Source organism: Mycteria americana, chromosome 7, assembly GCF_035582795.1.
Source record: "Mycteria americana isolate JAX WOST 10 ecotype Jacksonville Zoo and Gardens chromosome 7, USCA_MyAme_1.0, whole genome shotgun sequence".
NCBI classification, from domain to species: domain Eukaryota; kingdom Metazoa; phylum Chordata; class Aves; order Ciconiiformes; family Ciconiidae; genus Mycteria; species Mycteria americana.
This window is the reverse complement of record NC_134371.1, coordinates 49,441,599-49,461,056: the sequence shown is the minus strand read 5'-3', so window position 1 is coordinate 49,461,056 and position 19,458 is coordinate 49,441,599. Positions and strand designations below refer to the sequence as shown.

The following is a 19,458-nucleotide window of genomic DNA, read 5'->3' as shown; positions in this document are numbered from 1 at the left end:
TATTTATTTAAAATTTAATGTGTACTCAATTGGGACACTAGGATCACAGGAAGGTTGCTTGCCTTAGAATCTCACAGTAGAGAGAAAATAAGGTAGTGTGTAAGGGTGTTTTTTCATTTGATATTGGAAGTTTCCAGAACACAGGGCTGTGAATTGAACGTGCACACACATGTGCACAAAGGCATGCACGCGTGCACATACCTACCCCTATAAACATCAGGGTAACGCAATCCTTCTCTAAACAACTTCTTTAAAAAACAAACTCTCCTGCAGTCACTAAAATTTCTACCAGGTCCAAACACTGGTGAAGTAAATTGCCAAATTACAGCACTCTACACCACAGCAACCAGATTTTACAAGGGCTGCACATCCAAATAAATGCCCCTGGGCAACCCATTCATCTAACAGCTGGAAAGGTGACACTTGACATTTGGAAACTTTCCTGTGAAGATTGCTGTAAGGCTTTCCCATTAGCTTCCTGGTGAGACTGTAAGGTCGAATAAGCTGCCTTGAAACCTGCAAAGGGTAACGAAAATGCTCTAATATCACAAGCCTGCTTGATTTAAAATTCTAATTCTCAAGCCATGACTATTCAGATTTTTTCCAAAGTATTCAATACATTCCAGAGGGGGAAAAAAAGCAAGCTTTGAGGAGGAAGCAACACGATAAAGGAGGATTTTTAAGTGATGCATGTATTTCTAGAGGTTAAAGAGGAAGCAGGCAAAAAAGAGGAGATACCCCCATCTCCCTCTATCACAGTTCCCCAAATTCACTGTGCACTGAGAAATTAAGCAAGCAGGTCAGGGATTAAAGATGTTTCACACTCAGCATTTTCATAGGGTCTAAGAAGGCAGGACACAAACAGTGCTTTAGAACAAGTGAGAAAAAATATGCACAGATACTAACAACAAGCTTTCAGTTGAAGTATTTTTAGGAAGTGAAATCAGACCCCAACAGCATGAAATTGCACAAACATGCAATCAGAGAGGCTTTGAGCAGATGGATGGGGGAGAAAGACATCGAGCTGTTAACAGTCCCAACTTCAGTTGTTCAAATCTGTTTTTGTGGGAGAATGAATCATGTATCATGTTTCTAAAAAGTTCCTTGCACTATGAACACACTCTTTGTCAGCTGGTTCTCCACACACAGGCTGTCTCCTGTCTCTGCAGGTTCCTCTGCAGCTCCTCTAGACTTTGTGCTCCTTCTTTTACTAGAAAAATTAGGCCAGAGGTGCTCAGTCAGCGACGCACAAGGAGCACCGAAAGGGAACATGCAATTACCAGGTTTTTCAAGTCTGTAGCCCTTAAACTCACATTTCTCAGGTACATTCTCCTTCTCATTATTTTCCTCTGTGCATTCTTGTGTCCAGTTTATCAGCCTCATCAGAGCAAACTTTGGTTCAGGTGTAGATAATCTGAGTGCTCTGTAAACTGTTAGCTTGCACTCCAAAAATACTAAAATTGTCTTCCCCAGGTAACAACACTGGCAGTATTTAATTTTTACTTTATACACTATCGAGAGATTTTACTTTTTAATATTGATGGGCTCACTTCTTTTCCACAGTTACCCATTTAGGACTTCTACTTGCACACTGTGTATTGTGCAGGAGGGCTTGCTACCCTTGAGTGGAATTCAGAGCTGGGGCCAAGAAAACGTTGCTTGGATTTTAGTGTTAAGATAATGTAAGAAAGTTGGGTTCAACTATCCAAACTCAAGTATTTGATCCAAGTATTTTTAATCGAAAACACAATGAAATTATTTTAACAATCACAACAGAAGTATCTAAAAACAGATAGAAATGGGAAAGAGAAAAATACTTTTAAAAGCATCACCTGTATGTATCTGTGCATGTACCAGGAAGCTTGTTTTCCATCATTTACTGATTCCACTGTAGTGTTAGCAAGACCACCAATGTCACCCCCTGCAAAAACCCAGGGTTCACTTGTTTGCATAGTTTCTGGATCTACTTCAGGAAGACCCCATCTGTTAAACTTGATAGGTGCCATGGCCTCTCTGACTGTAATTAAAGTGAACGACAAGTATGTTAATAGAAGAAACAAAAAACTATCGCTAAAATCTGTCAAATATACACTGATAACAATTAGAAAAACGGTTCCAAGTCCTAGTTCTTTCACTTACTTAAACATAAATTTACAGTAGAAATGAAAAGTCCTTTTATCATAGAATCATAGAATGCTTTGGATTGGAAGGGACCTTTACAGGTCATCTAGCCCAACCCCCCTGCAAGAGCAGGGACATCTTTAACTACACCAGGTTGCTCAGAGCCCCGTCCAACCTGACCTTGAATGTTTCCAGGGATGGGGCCTCCACTACCTCTCTGGGCAACCTGTTCCAGTGCCTCACCACCCTCACTATAAAAATTTCTTTCTTAAATCCAGTCTAAATCTGCCCTCCCTTCGTTTAAAACCATTGCTCCTTGTCCTGTCACAACAGGCCTTGCTAAAAAGTCTGTCCCCGTCTTTCCTATAGGCCCCCTTTAAGCACTGGAAGGCTGCTATAAGGTCTCCCCGCAGCCTTCTCTTCTCCAGGCTGAACAACCCCAACTCTCTCAGCCTGTCCTCGTAGGAGAGGTGCTCCAGCCCTCGGGTCATTTTCATGGCCCTCCTCTGGACCCGCTCCAACATCTCCATGTCCTTCTTGTGCTGAGGGCTCCAGAGCTGGACGCAGTGCTCCAGGTGAGGTCTCACCAGAGCAGAGCAGAGTGGCAGAACCACCTCCCTCGACCTGCTGGCCACGCTTCTTTTGATGCAGCCCAGGATACGGTTGGCCTTCTGGGCTGCAAGCACACATTGCTTGCTCATGTCCAGCTTTTCGTCCATCAGTACCCCCAAGTCCTCTTCTGTAGGGCTGCTCTCGATCACATCATCCCCCAGTCTGTATTGAAACCGAGGATTGCCCCGACCCAGGTATAGGACCCTGCACTTGGCCTTTTATATACATGAACGTTTTTGTTGAGCTAGTGGAGGTATGTAATCACTATCAGAACTCAGACAGAAGAACAACATGCATTATATAGAAGAGCGGTTTGGTAGTATCAGAAAAGTAACCAGTTCCTGTGTGCCTGCAAAGCCAGACTTGCGTACAAGACAAATGTACAAGAAGTGACTCGATGCAGGCTCAAGAAATATTTGGTGCTAATGTTCTTCTGGTCACTCCCTGAAAATCCTATTAATGAACAATATTAACAAAGGAAAAATAAATTTTCTCCCTTTCCCTTCACCCATAGCTTTGTACTGCACTTACCATATCAACATGCTTTTCTCCTGCATAACCTACCATATAGTCTCTTGTGCAACTTAATATGCAGCATATGATTTTTGAGGTTTAAAACACAAAAAGAATGTTTATGATACAATTTCTAGAAATTCATTAGGTCTCCAGAATTTACTTCCCACATTTATTAACCCTCACAATAGAAATGATACTCTGCTACCTTTTGACAGGTCATTATTAAACCTGACTGAAAATTTTCAGATGGAACATTTTCCCACCAGGAAATGTTATACTATCAAAGCTTTAGCTTTGACAAAGTGTGTTGGTTTTAAAGAAATTTAATTCTGAAAAAGATATATTTCAATAAAGTCAAAACCATCTTGACTTAATATTTAAACTCAGAACATCCTGAAAGTAAGGCTCACTTTGAAACTTGTTACGTATATTAAGAATAAAACCATAAAAACACGACCAAAATGAAATGCTTACATGAAGACAATATCTTTTGTGTCTTTTTCACTACAATTTCTGATGGTTTTTTAGAGCATGCATTAAGATATCTTAATGTGTTTCATGTTAGTAAACAGCATATATAGGCATTCTGCACATGAACTATTATTGTCCCTAAAAATAATGTAGCTGTGAAAATAAAAAAAATTATTTTTTATACTGCATGGCATAATACAAATGGCATTAAGTACACATAAATGCTCAGAAAGAAATAGTCTTGCTCTATACTAACATAATTTTTATCATGCATTTTTAAATTATTTTATTATAATCGCAAAGACACTTCAAAGTAGCTTCATGAAGAGAATCACTTTTTCAATAAATATTTTTAGCAAATGTTGATGGCATATATCAAAATGAGGGGTTTTTATATAGCTTTGTCCACAGGAACTGAAGATTCTGCAATAAAACGCAGCTTAAAATTGCAATGTCCCTGAGGGACATACCACTAGCAGATGCAGATTGCCAAGGTCAATTAAACTGATGTAGTTGTGCTGTCATATATGTAAAAGAGAAACCTGCCAGTTTAAGACAAGAATATTTCTCCAATACGAGGGCAAAGTCACGGTATTGCCCCAGCACAGGGGCACTGTATTGCCTCCGTCTTGCACATCATTGTGATGGAATTTTCTTCCCAGGCTCTGTATCTCCCTTCACCTCCATATCATATATTAGAAGTGTATTTCAAAGTGGGGGCTGTTTATAATCTGGGGCAAAATAATAAAATAGGAAGCAAGGCACAAACATTGTCACCTACTTGTCCCACCTACGCTCTCTTCCTCACCCCTGGCATACACAAATATCCAGAGGACTCAAATCTGAAGTATTTTTTTGCAACTGCTTCAGAAGCCAGAATGACAGAAGACAGTTTTAAGCTGAAACACTGTAGCAGGTTTTCATACCAGAAGTATTTAATCTACCTTCAAGACCTATTGCTTGCACAATCCCTCCCACCCCACATATACTTGTGGCTTAACTTGGCAAAACCAATATTTGCATAGCAACAGAATCAAAAACTTATGAAATGGTTTTCTTTAAAAATATGTAAATTACTGAAAGGTCACACCAAACACAACCTTCGGACTGAGACACTTTTCAGTCTGGAAAATGAGTTTTTTGGTTTGTTTATTTGGGTTTGGGATTTTTTTTGTTTCTTTTTTTTTAAAAAGGAACGTGCTGATAATGACTGATAGCAGTTTTATTAAGAATGCTTCAGTAATGCTTATAAGTCAATACATTAACTTTATGTCTCAGACTGTCTGTACTTCAAGGAAGCTTTTGATCATCTTATATTTGTCATATATAGGATAGCTTATTGCATGCAGTGGTACCATCTCAGCATGTGGTCTAGACAGTTCTCACAAGCTAAATACATCCAGGCTTGTAAAGACATGTTTGGAAAAAACCCAGAGGAAAAGTTGGTGCTGCAGGATTTGGTATTGGGGATTTAATAGATGACTTTTGTTTCGCCGAGACAGAACTGAACGACAGTAAAGGTGTTAGAGGGCAACGTGCTATTGGAGATGTAGTTTTTCAGAAGAAATGATGTAAAACTGGAAGTTCTGACTACTTATTTCATTTCATCTTGTGGAAAAATAGGGTATTACCTCTGTTATCCTGGATCTATTACATTTCTCAAATCTATCTTTGGATTGTTTTGTGCTAAAATAGCTGTCTGGACATAATTATACCAAAAGCTTTTTGAGTGCAAAGAATGCCCAACATACCTTCGCCTGAAACATCTCGCCAGGGACTGGGGATTTGTCTGCCTGATCAGTATTTTCAAAATGGGGAAAGAACATTTCCCTGGTGGCAAGGTTGACATGGTATCCAGCAGCTATTTCCTTCTGTCTTTTTTGTAATCTCCAAGATTTAGGTTAAGTAAAAATAAGGGCATGATTTAAAAGCATCTTATATAAGAGTTCCTAACGTCCTCACAATTTGGATCTGGTACCTGGGGCAACTGTGAGGCTGCAAGGACCACCTCCTAGACCACCTGCAGAAAGAAGGGGAGAACTTTGGTCTTCACAAAGGGAAGTCCCTTCTCTGCCCCTGCAAGGAGTGAGAGAGAGTCTAAGAGCCAAACCTGATCTTGAAAGGAGGTGACCCCAACTCTCAGTTCTCTACATTGCCGTTTTGACACTGAACAATAAGCAAACGAGATACCTAATGTTTTTGTTGGTGCATGATTTGGGACAGGGGTAAAGAAAAGAGTGTCTTTTAAATCTCTGCACCCTCATACCCTTTGAAGTTTAAAACTAACATAGTTTTTCTCTTGAAAATTTGAAGTACAAGCCTGTGGCTGTGCTGCCTTCTCCTCCATATCCTGGTGAAATGATATATATAATTTGAAAAGATCCTTCTGGATGAACGACAACATACAATTGAATTATTCTGATGTTATCAAGTGATGCTAACACAAATAACACCAAACAAAAGGACAGTTCTGAATATATATTCCAAATTTGCTATATTCACAGAGCAAACAAACACAAATGGAAAAGCAGCAGCAAATTATAGCACTTGCAAAAACAATATTAAAATATAAGTGAATACAGAAAAAATATTTTCATTAACAAAACAAATCAAATGGAAAAGATTCCTCAAATAAAGCTTTAAAAGTGAGTCTGTGTGTGTTTGACTGCCATGACTAATTATGTATCCATGTAATGTGTGTTCAATTTGGGCTTATTTAAATAGCAGAAATGCTCATTAGCTGCAGTATATCTGTGAAGCTTCAATAAACAGTTTAATGGTTTTTATGTTTAACCAATTTCATAAGTTCCTGTAATTTTAGCTTTAGTAGCTCATTAATGTTATTTTTGATATCCATCTTACAGACTTCCTTTACAGTGAATAGTAGCATTACTTCAGAAAAATACAAATATACTGTAACTTTCTTAATCTCAAATATAAAACTATAGCTGTCACACACACCAACAGACTGATTAACTGCTGACACTGCCCAGTCTAAATGCCCAGCGAACAAAGAAAGGCACAACCATGCTTCCCACAGCCTCTGCCCCACTAGCGTACTGAACCAGAATTAAAAAGTGGTTAGACTGGATAAAGCTGGGTCCAGGCATGCTAGGAGGGGCTTCTGCTGCAAGGTGGTACTGACTTTGTTTTCTGCCTGTCACCAGCAAACAAATGTGTACTGATGCTTATCGGGTGGAAGAGCAGAACTCCTGCTCTAAGTTATCAGGGCTTTAGAAGTCATCATGAAGCCACTTTTGGATATTGGAAATTGGTCATCATTTCAGGGTGAGGAACTGCTGCACTCAAACTCATTCAGTAAACCTATTTGTGGAGAAAATTCCTATTCCAAATGACCCAGCAGGAAAACTCCTGCTTATTTCACTAGGAATCTTTTGAATCTATATAAATTTCAGTTTTATATAACATTTTTTTTTTTTAAATCTGCTGACTAAAAGTCTGCTCTGTGGGTGCAAGGCAGATGCTGTGCTACTAGGGAGACACCAGGTCACCCCAATGGGCAGTCCCAGCTGGGGCATCACAGCCACCTCTCTTCCTCCCTCCTAATCTTTCATTAGACAGTCAAGGCTTCAATGCTTTGAGGCTGACGTTACCTACCTGTCTGACCAGGCTGCATGAAGAAACTCAACACTCCCTGCAAGTTTTCTGGCTTCTCTACTATTTGAAGTTCTGTATTTGTACAGAGGAAAACTAAAATCTTTTTCACTCACGAGCTCAGAGCTCTGCAAGCTTTTTGCCTTTTTTCCTAGCAAATGTTTCTCAATCTATAGAAATAAATATTAAATAGGAGTGTTAAATAATAAAATTGTAAACTACTTGGGCAAATTTATCTTTGCTGTATGTTGACCCATAGCGGGGGGCAGTAGTTATACTCTAGTAAGCCTTCTGGGGTTTGCTGCTGCAGTTTCCAAGCAAGATGACAGTTGTACTAAAAGTAAAAGCAAAATATCTGAAAGTTGTGACTGATTCCCAGAAATGTGCAATTAAATTTTGCCCTTCAGTTACCATGCAATAGCTAGCTACTACCAAATATTTAATAAAACATATTTTTCCTCACAAATAGCCTACTATTTCTGGGGAGTTTTGCAAAGGAAGTATTTGGAGTCTGGGTATTTTTGCATTCCCCTTTTTTGTCTCTCCAGGAAAATAAAATAGATATTATCATGCTAAGATTCAGTGTTCTGGAAAATGGGTATACTTCCTCTTTACCGCTGCCTGCTGAACAGAGTGCTGAACGAAACTGATGTTGCCAGTTCCCTACCCTGCCTTAGTACCCTGGCCTGCACTGCATTTTGTAGTGCGTTTTGAACAAGTGTACTGTTTTCCATAATTTCTCCATGGTTCTCCTCTGACATTCAGGAAAATAAATCAGAACAAGGACATTTGTTCCGGTGCAAAATTTTGCAGCCCCAAAAAATTGTTCCCTTCTGCTTATCAGAACAAAATAGATAAGAAAACAGTTATTCAAAGTTTAGACTTTAAAATCAACTGGACTTGTGTTAAGTAGGATGTTGAAGCTGTACGTAGTGCTAGGGAGTACACAGAATTACATTTGTGTATATTGAGTAGTCGCATTTTGGAATGGTGAGAGAGGTATTTCTGTAATTCACTAATGTGTCGTAGACCTCCAAAATAACAAACAAGCAAAAGAGCAGGAACATGAGGAAAGGTACAAAATTCTCTCACAACTCTTCGTTTATGTGGGTCAGTTATGATGGCTTAAAAGCTTTGGTAAGCTATGCAATAAAAAAAAAAAAGCAGCTTGTGCTTGCAAAATCTTCTTTTTTTTTCAACAAGAAGCAAAACATTTTTCTTACTCCATCTGCAATAGTTTGATTTGAACAATTTGTTGCGGGTTTTTTTTACTGGTGTCAGTAAAGTGGTAATGGTCTTAAAATAGTCTAGAAGGCAACTCTCCTGTTTGGTCTATTAACAACTTCCTGAGCATAAAACGGACTTAGGAGTCCATTTTTTTGAATTAATGATGCATTTATATGATTCCCAATGGGAGGATGAATACTTACTAGAACTGTTGCTTAAAAACACAATCAGCATTTTAACAAAACAAAAAAAACTAAATACCAACTGTGAGCACATGGAATCTCAGTTGCAAATTTAATAGTTACTGTGCAAGAACAAGAAACATCTTATTGAGGAATAATAGACTAGAAAAAGCTTTCTAACTTATGAGCTATTTCTGCTCAGAAGAGCAGTCCACCCACGTGCTTATGTCTTGTTAAACAAAACTTTAAAACATGAGCATCAAGGCTGCCCTGAACACTTTGCTGAACTGGGGCTAAGTCTGATTTTAATCCCTCTGGTTTTCGTAGTATTTTATTATTCTTACATCAGTAGCATCAGCATTTAACAATATTAATAACAAATAGGACATATCCTGCTAGTTTAGCCCATACCAATGCTGCATTTGCAGTTCCCTGCGGTGCCTTATGAATTAGGTCAATTGATAAAGCTCTTTCTATGAGCAACAATTAACACGTTTATTCAATCTGCATCTGAGTCATCCAGTCATAGAATAATTCAGACTAGAATGGCCCTCTGGAGGTCACCTAGTCCATCCCCTTCTTCAAAGTTAGGTCAAGTTCCAAGTCACATCAGTTCGCTCATGGCATTGTGCATTTTTGAGTACCTCCAGTATTTTCATCACCATCCTTTGATGGAGAATACCTGAAGAGCTCCATCTCTTGAATAAAAAATGCACTTCCTTTTTAAAAAAAACCCGCTAAGAATATAAGATGCTTTTGGTGGTGTTTGGTTTTTTCCTTTTTTTTTTTTTTCCATTTCTTTTTCTTATGTATGCTGAGGTAGCCTGGAGATTTGGTTGCAATCCAGCTCAATGGTGAAAAGCAAATTTGACTTTCATTAAGACAGCTTAGTAAAAAAATAAAGATTTAAAAGCAACTGAAATGGTATGCTCAAAATAAACACTTTATTCCCTCAAGTCTTAGTTTCTTTTCACTTTCACAACATCCAAAACAAATGCCTTGCATTTTTCCTTCTAATTTCATTGCTATTCTAATAGCAGTTTCACCAAAAATACAGCGTGAAACTGAGGTGTATTGCTCACCCCCAAGGTAAATGACTCTTCTTTCATGATCAGCTCACTGCATGACTTTGTTCCCCTCCCATTTTATGTTCCTATTTAAAAATCTCACAACAAGTAATTTAGACAGTGAACGCGTACTAGCAGAGACAAGACTGGCACAGTATTATGGCTACGCAACACAGTAAGTTCAACTTTTAGCTGAAGCAGTTTTTAATGTGGGAGAAAACAGAATCACTCCTTTATCATAGGGTCTATGAATCACAACAAAACCTACTGATTGCATAGGCTAATATTTGATTTACCACTTTTTGGAAGGTTCTAGAAAACCTTCCAAAAAACCTAAACAGAGGGTTTTAAAAACAACAACAACAAAACTTTCCAAAATTCTCAGTCAAGTCAAGTCCACCAATGGAGTAGCTCATGAATCTCTTAAAGATTAAAAAACCCTCTTAATCTTCTCCCTGCTTCCTGGGGGTTAGACTGAGCCCTAAAACATGACCAACAGAGATGCCCCACTCTTTACACAGCAATACATCTCCAAGTGGAATGGGAGTCTGTCCTCTCAAAGAGACGTGAACGGCACCTCCTGTGCCCTTTAGAGCAGGAGGCAACCGCGGGGCAGGAGGCAGCCCCGAGTAATTAGCACTGTACGTAGCTGAGGGCCCTTGCTGTCTAGGTAACATCCCAGGTGGCATGAGCCTATCCCAAAGCAATACTAACACACACAAGATAGGAATGCTCCTGGAATTAACTTCACGTGTTCCTCAAGGAACCAGGTTGATCCTTTTTTTTTACTGTAGGAGAGAGTTTAAACTCTTCTCGTGGCTGTATGATGGTTTAACTTTATATACAATTGGACTGGTGAACAGGAAGCACCGAGTAGCTCATTCAGATCACAGACAACTCTGCTGGTGGCTATATTCTAAAATTCTTCAATGGGACCTATAATTTATCTTCATTAACTAATGTTTTGTCTTCCTGTGCAGTCAGTACACTTTTTATATAATTTTACCAATAACTCTAGAAAATCTTACTATCAGAAAACTCATTTCTTTAACTTCATTTAAAGCAGTGTTATCTATAAGGCATACACAGAAAATGCAGATGTGAGAAGTCATACGTTTTATGTGCCTGAAGTATATCCACAAATGCTACTAGACTCTGCTTAGATTATTTTAGATTTACGATTTTCCTTGATTGACAAGGTTCACAAAACCACATTACACTAAGAAATTTTGAAATTCCATTTGCACTGGCAGAACCAGCATCTGATTACCAAATTTTCTGGTGACGTGCACTCTGAGGCACTTGCCAAGTCCTCTGTCAGAGCATTTATTCCCAAAGGACCATGACAACACGTCATGGGGTAATTGGCTGGCATGACCGTGCCCTGGAGAGGTAGGCACATTGATCACTAAGGCTTTCAGAACCTGCTAACCTTGATGAGCGTCTCCAGGCTGCAGATCTATTCATTTTATCAATCTGTCTTCTGCTGAGTCAGTGTTTTTTACTTTCGAGGCACATTTGATATATGTGTCTGAACTCTTTAAATCTAAACTAGTGTCAGAGAACAGTCTGAGCTCTGCTCAGTTCCTGTGTTCTTAGTTGTACTCATGTTCTTCAGCTCTCTTTCTGCTACATCCAGACAATTCGTTCAATCTCTGAAATGCCATCTATGTCCCAGTTTCTGTATCTTTACTATGGAACTATGTAATTGTTAATTTTTAAGACCAAAGCTTGTAAAGTGCACCTAAATAATGAGACAAGCTGTTGTGGTTTAGCCCCAGTCGGCAATTAAGTACCACACAGCCGCTCGCTCACCCTCCCCCCTTAGTGGGATGGGGGAGAGAATCAGAAGAGCAAAAGTAAGAAAACTCGTGGGCTGAGAGAAGAACAGTTTAATAATTGGAACAACAACAACAACAAATTGTAAAACTTGTACAAAAAAAATTGTAAGGAAAACAACAAGAGAGTGAGAGAGAAACAAAACCCAGGAGAAAAAAAAAAACCAGCGATACAACTGCTCACCACCTGCCAACCGATGCCCAGCCCGTCCCTGAGCAGCGATCGCTGCCCCCCGGCCAACTCCCCCCAGTTTCTATACTGAGCATGACGCCATATGGTATGGAATAGCCCTTTGGCCAGTTTGGATCAACTGTCCTGGCTGTGCCCCCTCCCAGCTTCTTGCGCGCCCGGCAGAGCATGGGAAGCTGAAAAGTCCTTGACCAGTGTAAACACTGCTTAGCAACAACCAAAACATCAGTGTGTTATCAACATTATTTTCATACTAAAATCCAAAACACAGCACTATACCAGCTACTAGGAAGAAAATTAACTCTATCCCAGCCAAAACCAGGACACAAGTGCAGGTAGATTTAACAAATCTTGTATATATGAGAGGAACCACAGTTCTCTTACGTATGCACAAGAAATAAGCGATACCCAGACCAGCTGAACCAGAATAATGAATCTGTCTAAATTCTTGCTTAATTTAATAGCTAAAAAAAAGGTTTCAGAGATCAGATCAGTTCAGTTTAAAGCTGTAGTATAATGAGTTTCTCTAAAGTTAATTAGTGAGACCAGAAGAAATCCTCAAGAGTATTCTCTGAGATCCCACCTGCATTGAGAGGAAAGCAAGACATATACTGAGCAACTGTACCTCTAATCTGAGTTTCTGCTCTATACAGAGATATACAGAAAGCTGTTTCGTTATTAGACCCTCAAGTTTTGTTCTAAGAGGTATACTTAAAGGACAAAGAAATTCCTGTGAAGAGGACCAGCAGTCACAAGCTCTGTAACCTCCAGAAGACTCATCTCACAAAACTGTCGAAGGACAGGAAACGGTTGCAGCTAAAATAAAAATCAGTATTTACAGAATGTATTAGTCAGGGTTACCTTTATTGTCGCTTAAAACGGAGCCAAAGGCACTGATCACCACATCAGCTTTCAGACGGACAACCTGATCCTCATCTTCTTTCCAGTTTCCATCATTGTCTTGTTCAGTTCGAACAAACTCCATAGCAACGATTTGTCCACCTCTAAGTACAACTTTCCGAGGGGAGAGGAAAGGCAGAAATTCACACTTCTCTTCTTTTGCAAGTTCCATCTGTAGAGTAGAAGCAATAAAATATTTAACCTGAACATTGTTGTGTTTTTATAAAAAAAACCAAACAACCAAAAAAACCCACCATAAAACATTTTTTGACTCAAGATGCTACCATGCATTCTCCTGTAGTAGAAGTCACCTGTGTATGGTATACAGACAGTCATCTTAATACCAACTTGAGAGCCTCCCATGCTATTAAACCAAGCAGTTCTAGACAGTAGCACTAGGTAAATTTGCAATGCAAATATTTCTCCAATATAGTTTCTTATTGTTCCCTGTTACTTTGTAAATGCATTACTCCTTTGAGAGCAAAAGAGTTACCTTATGTAACTAACTGAGTCTTTTAAGAAGAGGCCTAGTATTAAGTACATGCCCTGATTTGTGTTTACTATGATTTTAAGATGTTGTTAAATGCTGACTACCATGTGCAAACAACAGTTTTCTGAGTGACAATCCAGATTTAAGATCTTCTGAATCTCTGCTGTGGTAAAACTGCTGAAGTCAAACAGCATTTTGTCTTAGCAAAGTCTTCAGGGTTTGATTGTCTACATTTACACAACAAAACTTTTTTGAACATGTAATATCCAACCTGATGATGTCAGGTTGGATATTACTAATCTGTTTTTAGTAATTACTAATCTGTTTTTAGTAACGACCGTGCTAGCATGGTTGTTACTAGCTGAAGCTACTTTTATTTTACTTTTTTTCAAGGCCGCTGCATGACTGGACGAGTACAAACACTGACAACTTTTAGGAATTTACCCAGGCTGCTAACAAAGATTTTGGTTCAGAGTGACAGCTGATTCTTGATTAGTAAGAACTTGAATAGCACGAGTCAGTCTGTGCAACGGTTTCAGTGATCTCACTGTATCTAGAATTCTTAAATGAAGTGCAACAGAAACAGAAGTAAATTATGCATCAAGAGACCATCTATTACTTTTTTTGTACCTCCATTCCCCTTCTATAAGATCTCTCAGATCTACAAAACTACCATACATCTCATGATAAAGATGCATTAGATGTCCTGATATCCTGAAGTATGCAAAAGTGTAAGGTATGTACCAAATAAATGATAATGAAAGAAGACCACCAAAATAAGAAAATCTGACTTGAAAAAATCCTCCTGTAGTACAGATACATTGAGGAAGCAGAGTCAGTTTCAAAACGTGCAGATGTCCTGATAAATGCCAAAGTGCAAAGCCAAGCTAAAAATCAAATTGAACGCTGAAATCTGTGATGAATGACATTGCTCTATTGCCATTGGCAGTGATTCAAAACTGAAATCACTGTAAGTAATTTTCTTACAAGATTTTATAGGCTTCCAAGGCAACGTCAGGATCACTGAGATTCATTAGACAGCAGCCAGAAGGTATCATTCTAGAATCTAACCATGACCTGAAGAGTCACCTACAATACTCAAATGGCAGTTTAATCTCTGGGGTGCTTCCAAGATTAAAAATTTCACTGTATTTTCTAAGTTACAAGAAATTCTACCCCCTGTATGAAAATGCATCTCTCTGACTTTACAGGAAACAGGTACAACTGAGGAAAAATATTTATATTGAGACTACATAAAGTGAGCCTCAGATCTTTAATAAACATTTATACATTTTAAGAGCATTTTTATAAACAAGACATTTAATAGATGTCTTTTAAGTACTTATAGCACACTTTCAGGCCCTGTAGAAATAACAACCAATATTCCTTCTCATAAATACTGTTATTCAATTTTACCTCTTCTGGGACAGCCCTGATATTAGTGAATCCCTTTCTGAAGACCACAAACACACGACGAGCTCCACAGCGTAAAGCAGATGTTGCACAGTCAAAAGCAGTGTCTCCTGCCCCGAGTACAATCACAGTTCCATGTATTGATGGCAATGGAGAGTGACAGGCACACATCCCTGAAAGATGAAAGGAAAACCCCATTTTCAAGTAGAGAAACCATTTCTGCGTGACAGCTCAAAAGGTACTTGTACCCAAAGCAGCGTAAAATTGCATCTTACAGTTTCCAAGCATGGAGTGTCACTATCAAATTATTCTGCTTCACTGAAAGACAGTTTTATTCCCATTTTTAAGATATGCTCATATACATAATTTCATAGTCAGTACTCTAAGCAGCTGCACCTTGCTATCTGGAAGGAATTCAAATGACAACATGTTTGTAGGATTGTGGGTCCTGTCAGGTTGAAATTACCATTGTGAGATCTTTTTATTCAAAAAGTAAGTTTCTCTTATCAGATTCATTATCCTCCCAGTTAAAAAAACCCACCACCTTTTAACAGATTACAAAGAATAATACTTGGTATTTTTCAAAAGACAACCAGTTGTTGATAGCTTTGTGCAACAGTTTCTCAAAGTTAGTCCCCTCAGTCAGTTTTCTGCAAGGCACTGACACTGCTCTGGCTATGACGTGGTTCTCAGAGGCTATTCTCTAAGGCAGCTGAACATGAGGCAGAAAGAATATTATTATTACAGTAATTCCCAGATCTTCCACTGGGAGAAAACGTTTAATCTACAGTGGCTTTCTACAAACAATTTGCAAAAAGTTACACGGAGAGAATGACGACATTATGTGTTCGTCATCTACAGCTTGTATTTGATTATTGGATTACACAAGAAATACTTGAGTAAAACTGAACTGTCTGTGTCCCTTGCATGAGACTGCACTTTATTGCAAGTTTAAATACAACTAACTGTTGACTAGGCAAATTACTGCAACTTAAAAAATAATACCATAAACAATATAAAGCTATATTCTCAGTGAGCCCATGATCATTTCAGTCAGGAGGCTCTAAGCTGGCCATTTAATCATTGCACTGTAACTCGAGTATCCTGCTATAGTAGCAGCAGATTTTCACGTGTAATTGTAAAGAAACACAAATATCATTCAAGGAAACAATGCTTTTAATTTAGACCTATAAACAGAGTGAGAAACAACATCCTAATACGCATATTCTCTCTCCATTTGTAAAATGCTTAATGCATGGCAAATGCTATCGTTTCCCCCCCCTACGTATATGGCATTGCATTTACTATTTACTTACTAGGCTTCTCATTCTAAAATTGTCTCTAAGCTTTTCTCGTTTATTTTTAACGAACTTAATCCTTCACAAAAATTGTACATTGAGCAGTGGAAAAAGCACAAGTGCAGGAGGGGAATGGCACCTCAGAGTGCCATTACGGGACTAGTCTAGAATGAATCAGTCACAGCAGCCCACTTCGCTCTTGATAACAAGGCCACTCCCAAGGTAAATTCACATCTATGTATTTGCAAGGGGAACCCCTTTTGGAGGAAAGTATATTAACAAGCCGTATTCAGAACTGAATAAGCAGGCAGAGTATGTATTTTACTGTGAATAAGTCTATTGTGTCTGTTATTTAGAGAGCTGTCATAGTAAAAAAAGAAGATAGAGCAGGATATAGGACGTGTGTATTTTATTTTCAAATTCCATGCTTTAGAGAGCAAAAGGTGGCTACAGCTACAGGCAGACACTAGGAAAATTAAGAGACCATGTTAATTAACAGACAACACGAAAGAGCTATCTATTACTGTCAGTCAGAAAAGCTTAGTTCTTCAAACTTCATCCTTTTTTTCATTGTAGACTTAATATAAAAAAAAAATCAGTACATATGCTGGCAAATCAAGAGCGCTACTTTGCAACATTTTAAAAGATGCGGATCACATTATATAGACCCTCACGCAGGCAGGCAACTTACAGCACACAAGTGCTATGTGTCCCTACAGAATTCTATAAAGTATTTTTAGTGAAATTATTACAAGAGGGGATTGGTTTTGCAGGATTTATTTTTCCTTTGTTAATCTACAAATGTTTTGGAGTACAGATTCTCAATCTGTTTCATTTTTAAATATCTCTTTCTTCAAAAAAAAAAAAACCCCAACAAAACACCCTTTTCTCCCAACCCATTTGAGCTCACTTTGAGCTTAAGAAAATAGACAGAAATAAACATTTGATCAAAACAGCAGAGAGATGGGACAGATGGGATGCAGAATTCCCCTTCCTAAATATTGTGCATAAAATGGGGTAATAAACTTTACTTTTATATGTAGAATAATTTGCCACAGAAGATATATTCTTTAACACATTGTTTACGGAAAGCCGACTAAATAAGCAGGCAACCCTATATGATGCTAAAAGAAATTTCTGAATGCTCAGAAGAAAATCAGTTTGTAGATAAAAAAAAGTTTATGTGTGGTCAAATATGGGGTCATATGTACAAGACCATATACTGTACTAAGTATATGCCCAGAAAACTGTACATGGAATTTCTTTTTTATCAACACATTGGGGAATCTAGACCACGAGGGAACGTGGCGTAGAAATCAGGAGCCCCATCTCATACATCCATCTGGGGCTTATGACTTCACATTCAGGGCCACTGAAAACAGCTATACTCCTTGGGGAGCAAACATAGCCATCTCTGTAATCAAAACAAAGATGTAAAAGCATAAAACAAGACTGCATTTGGTGCCTATGAACTGGGTGTTGTCTTATTAACACCTGGCATACTACTGTTGTCCTGACTTAGACTGTAAGTTCTTTGGGTAAGGAACTAGTGCTCCCTTAAATGTGTCTGTAAAACATGCAGCACATGACTTGGGATCAAGTAAAATAATTTATCAACAATATACAAAGCAGCTGCTTATATGGGTTGGCAACACCTTTAATATCAGATTTTTTCAAGACCATCTTATATATACTATTTATATCAAGATAAGTTATACAAATGAGAAGCTTATGACATCTTTTGAATATAATTCAAAATAACAAATATAACTTATTAGGGGAAATGATTTGCCATGTGCTTAGATTTTTATATATGACTATTTGCTTTACAGTCTCTAGGACTGACTTTCCTGACCACACTCCTGAGGTTGCAACTCACCAAGAGAAAATGCTGCCCCAGACCTATTCATTGGAAGGTGCTTAGTAATTGGATGTGCTGCTGCGTAACCAGCTGTCCATTTTGATATATCAGTAACTGCTAATGACTTACTGAACATGATTGCAAAAAACCCATAATATCACACACCTGGTTTACTTGCCATTGCTACCAAAGGTAGGAAGTCTTTAGATGTGTAGAATCCTTGATCCATTCTCAGTCCTTGGAATATACTGTCTCTGTTTGGTTCTGGCAAACCTAAAATAGATATTTTAACGCATATCAGAACTACAAGGGAAATTTCAGTGACCAATATATATTTCACATTACATACACATTCTCAAAAACGTCCTCAATACGAGCACTTTTACAAACCCTCAGACATTTCTAAAAGAACATTACAAATGACTGTAGCTTCATGTTTGTAGTCTGTAGCTTACATAACTGGTGATCTTTTAACAGTACTGGCACTTGAAAATAAGGTTGTTGGATAACCAGTGTATTCATATAACGCATACCAAAACAAATGCAGAGGAAAGGGTTAAAGAGAACAGGATATACAGGGTGCAGAAGGAGGGAAGCTACTGGGGAAGAGAAGACTCTTGTAAGCTTTTCTTGTATTGCTTCACCTGCACACGCATGTAACTCTTACTGCTGTGAAATGGTTTTGTTCCCTTTGTTTTGAGGCATTTTTCAATACAGCTAGTCTGCAGATAATACAAATGAGGCAATAATAAACAGCTCAACCGATGAGGAGAGGAGGACAAATGGCAATGCTGTAGATCTGTCTTATCTGCGAGTATTTGTATGCCATCATTTTTTGCCATTCTTGATTGTTTTCTCAAAACCCCTAAGTCCTTATTGGCTGACATTTATTTATAGTTATTAATAGCACACGTTTATACAGAAGCCATAGGCTACAGACAGGGATACACTTCACAACCAATAATAGCAACAAATACCTTTCAATTAAAAGAAAGCAGCAAAAAGTATCTTCCAATTATCAAAGAATATCTTCTCGTTGCTGTGTGAACAATTGGACAGCACAAAAAACCAGCCTAGCTGACATAGAAGTTAAAACATTTTTTTCATGCAAATGCAATGATCTATCAGGGTATTTTCAACAGGGCCTCAACTTTCATATTTACATCTAAAAACCCCATAATATTACCGAAGTAGGCTAATTAATAATTACATACTGAAATGGAGTAAATGTCAACAATTTTTCTAAGAAAGCACACTAGAACCGAGGAGTCCTCAGAGCAAGCAGGCAGAATTGGAGCACGCAAAGCAATCTGTGTTCCCTCCATTCTCAGGCATGGATGGCAGCAGATGAATCCTTCTCCTCTTTGAGACATACCGCTCTGGAAAACCCCAGTATTGCCATGTTAGTGTCAACAATAAAGCAGGATTGCACTTTGAGGAGTGCTGTTCCAAGTAGGGAAGGTTTAGGGCCTTGTTATATTACTGAAGCAGCAAAAATCTGTCTCATTACAGCGTAAGATCAGGACTCAGTCGTAAGAAGGCTTACGATTTTTTCATGAGTCACCTGATATGAGGGAAGTTTCTTAAACCTCTAGATCCCTGAATGAAGTTACTATAATACAAGAAGAAAAAAAAGTATATTTTTCGTTTTAACAGT

General features: G+C 38.3%; 1 protein-coding gene across 5 annotated transcripts in view; it reads right to left on the bottom strand.

Annotated features, from left to right (window-relative positions):
* Positions 1-19,458, bottom strand: part of DPYD (dihydropyrimidine dehydrogenase) — a 369,002-nt gene that overhangs the window by 181,965 nt on the left and 167,579 nt on the right. For all 5 annotated transcript variants that reach the window (XM_075508301.1, XM_075508306.1, XM_075508302.1 and 2 more), the window contains 4 exons: positions 17,967-18,074; positions 14,646-14,815; positions 12,701-12,911; positions 1,833-2,017 (listed from right to left, as the gene is read on the bottom strand). In XM_075508301.1, coding sequence (XP_075364416.1) covers positions 1,833-2,017; positions 12,701-12,911; positions 14,646-14,815; positions 17,967-18,074 — 674 coding nt within the window. The remainder of the gene's footprint in view (positions 1-1,832; positions 2,018-12,700; positions 12,912-14,645; positions 14,816-17,966; positions 18,075-19,458) is intronic.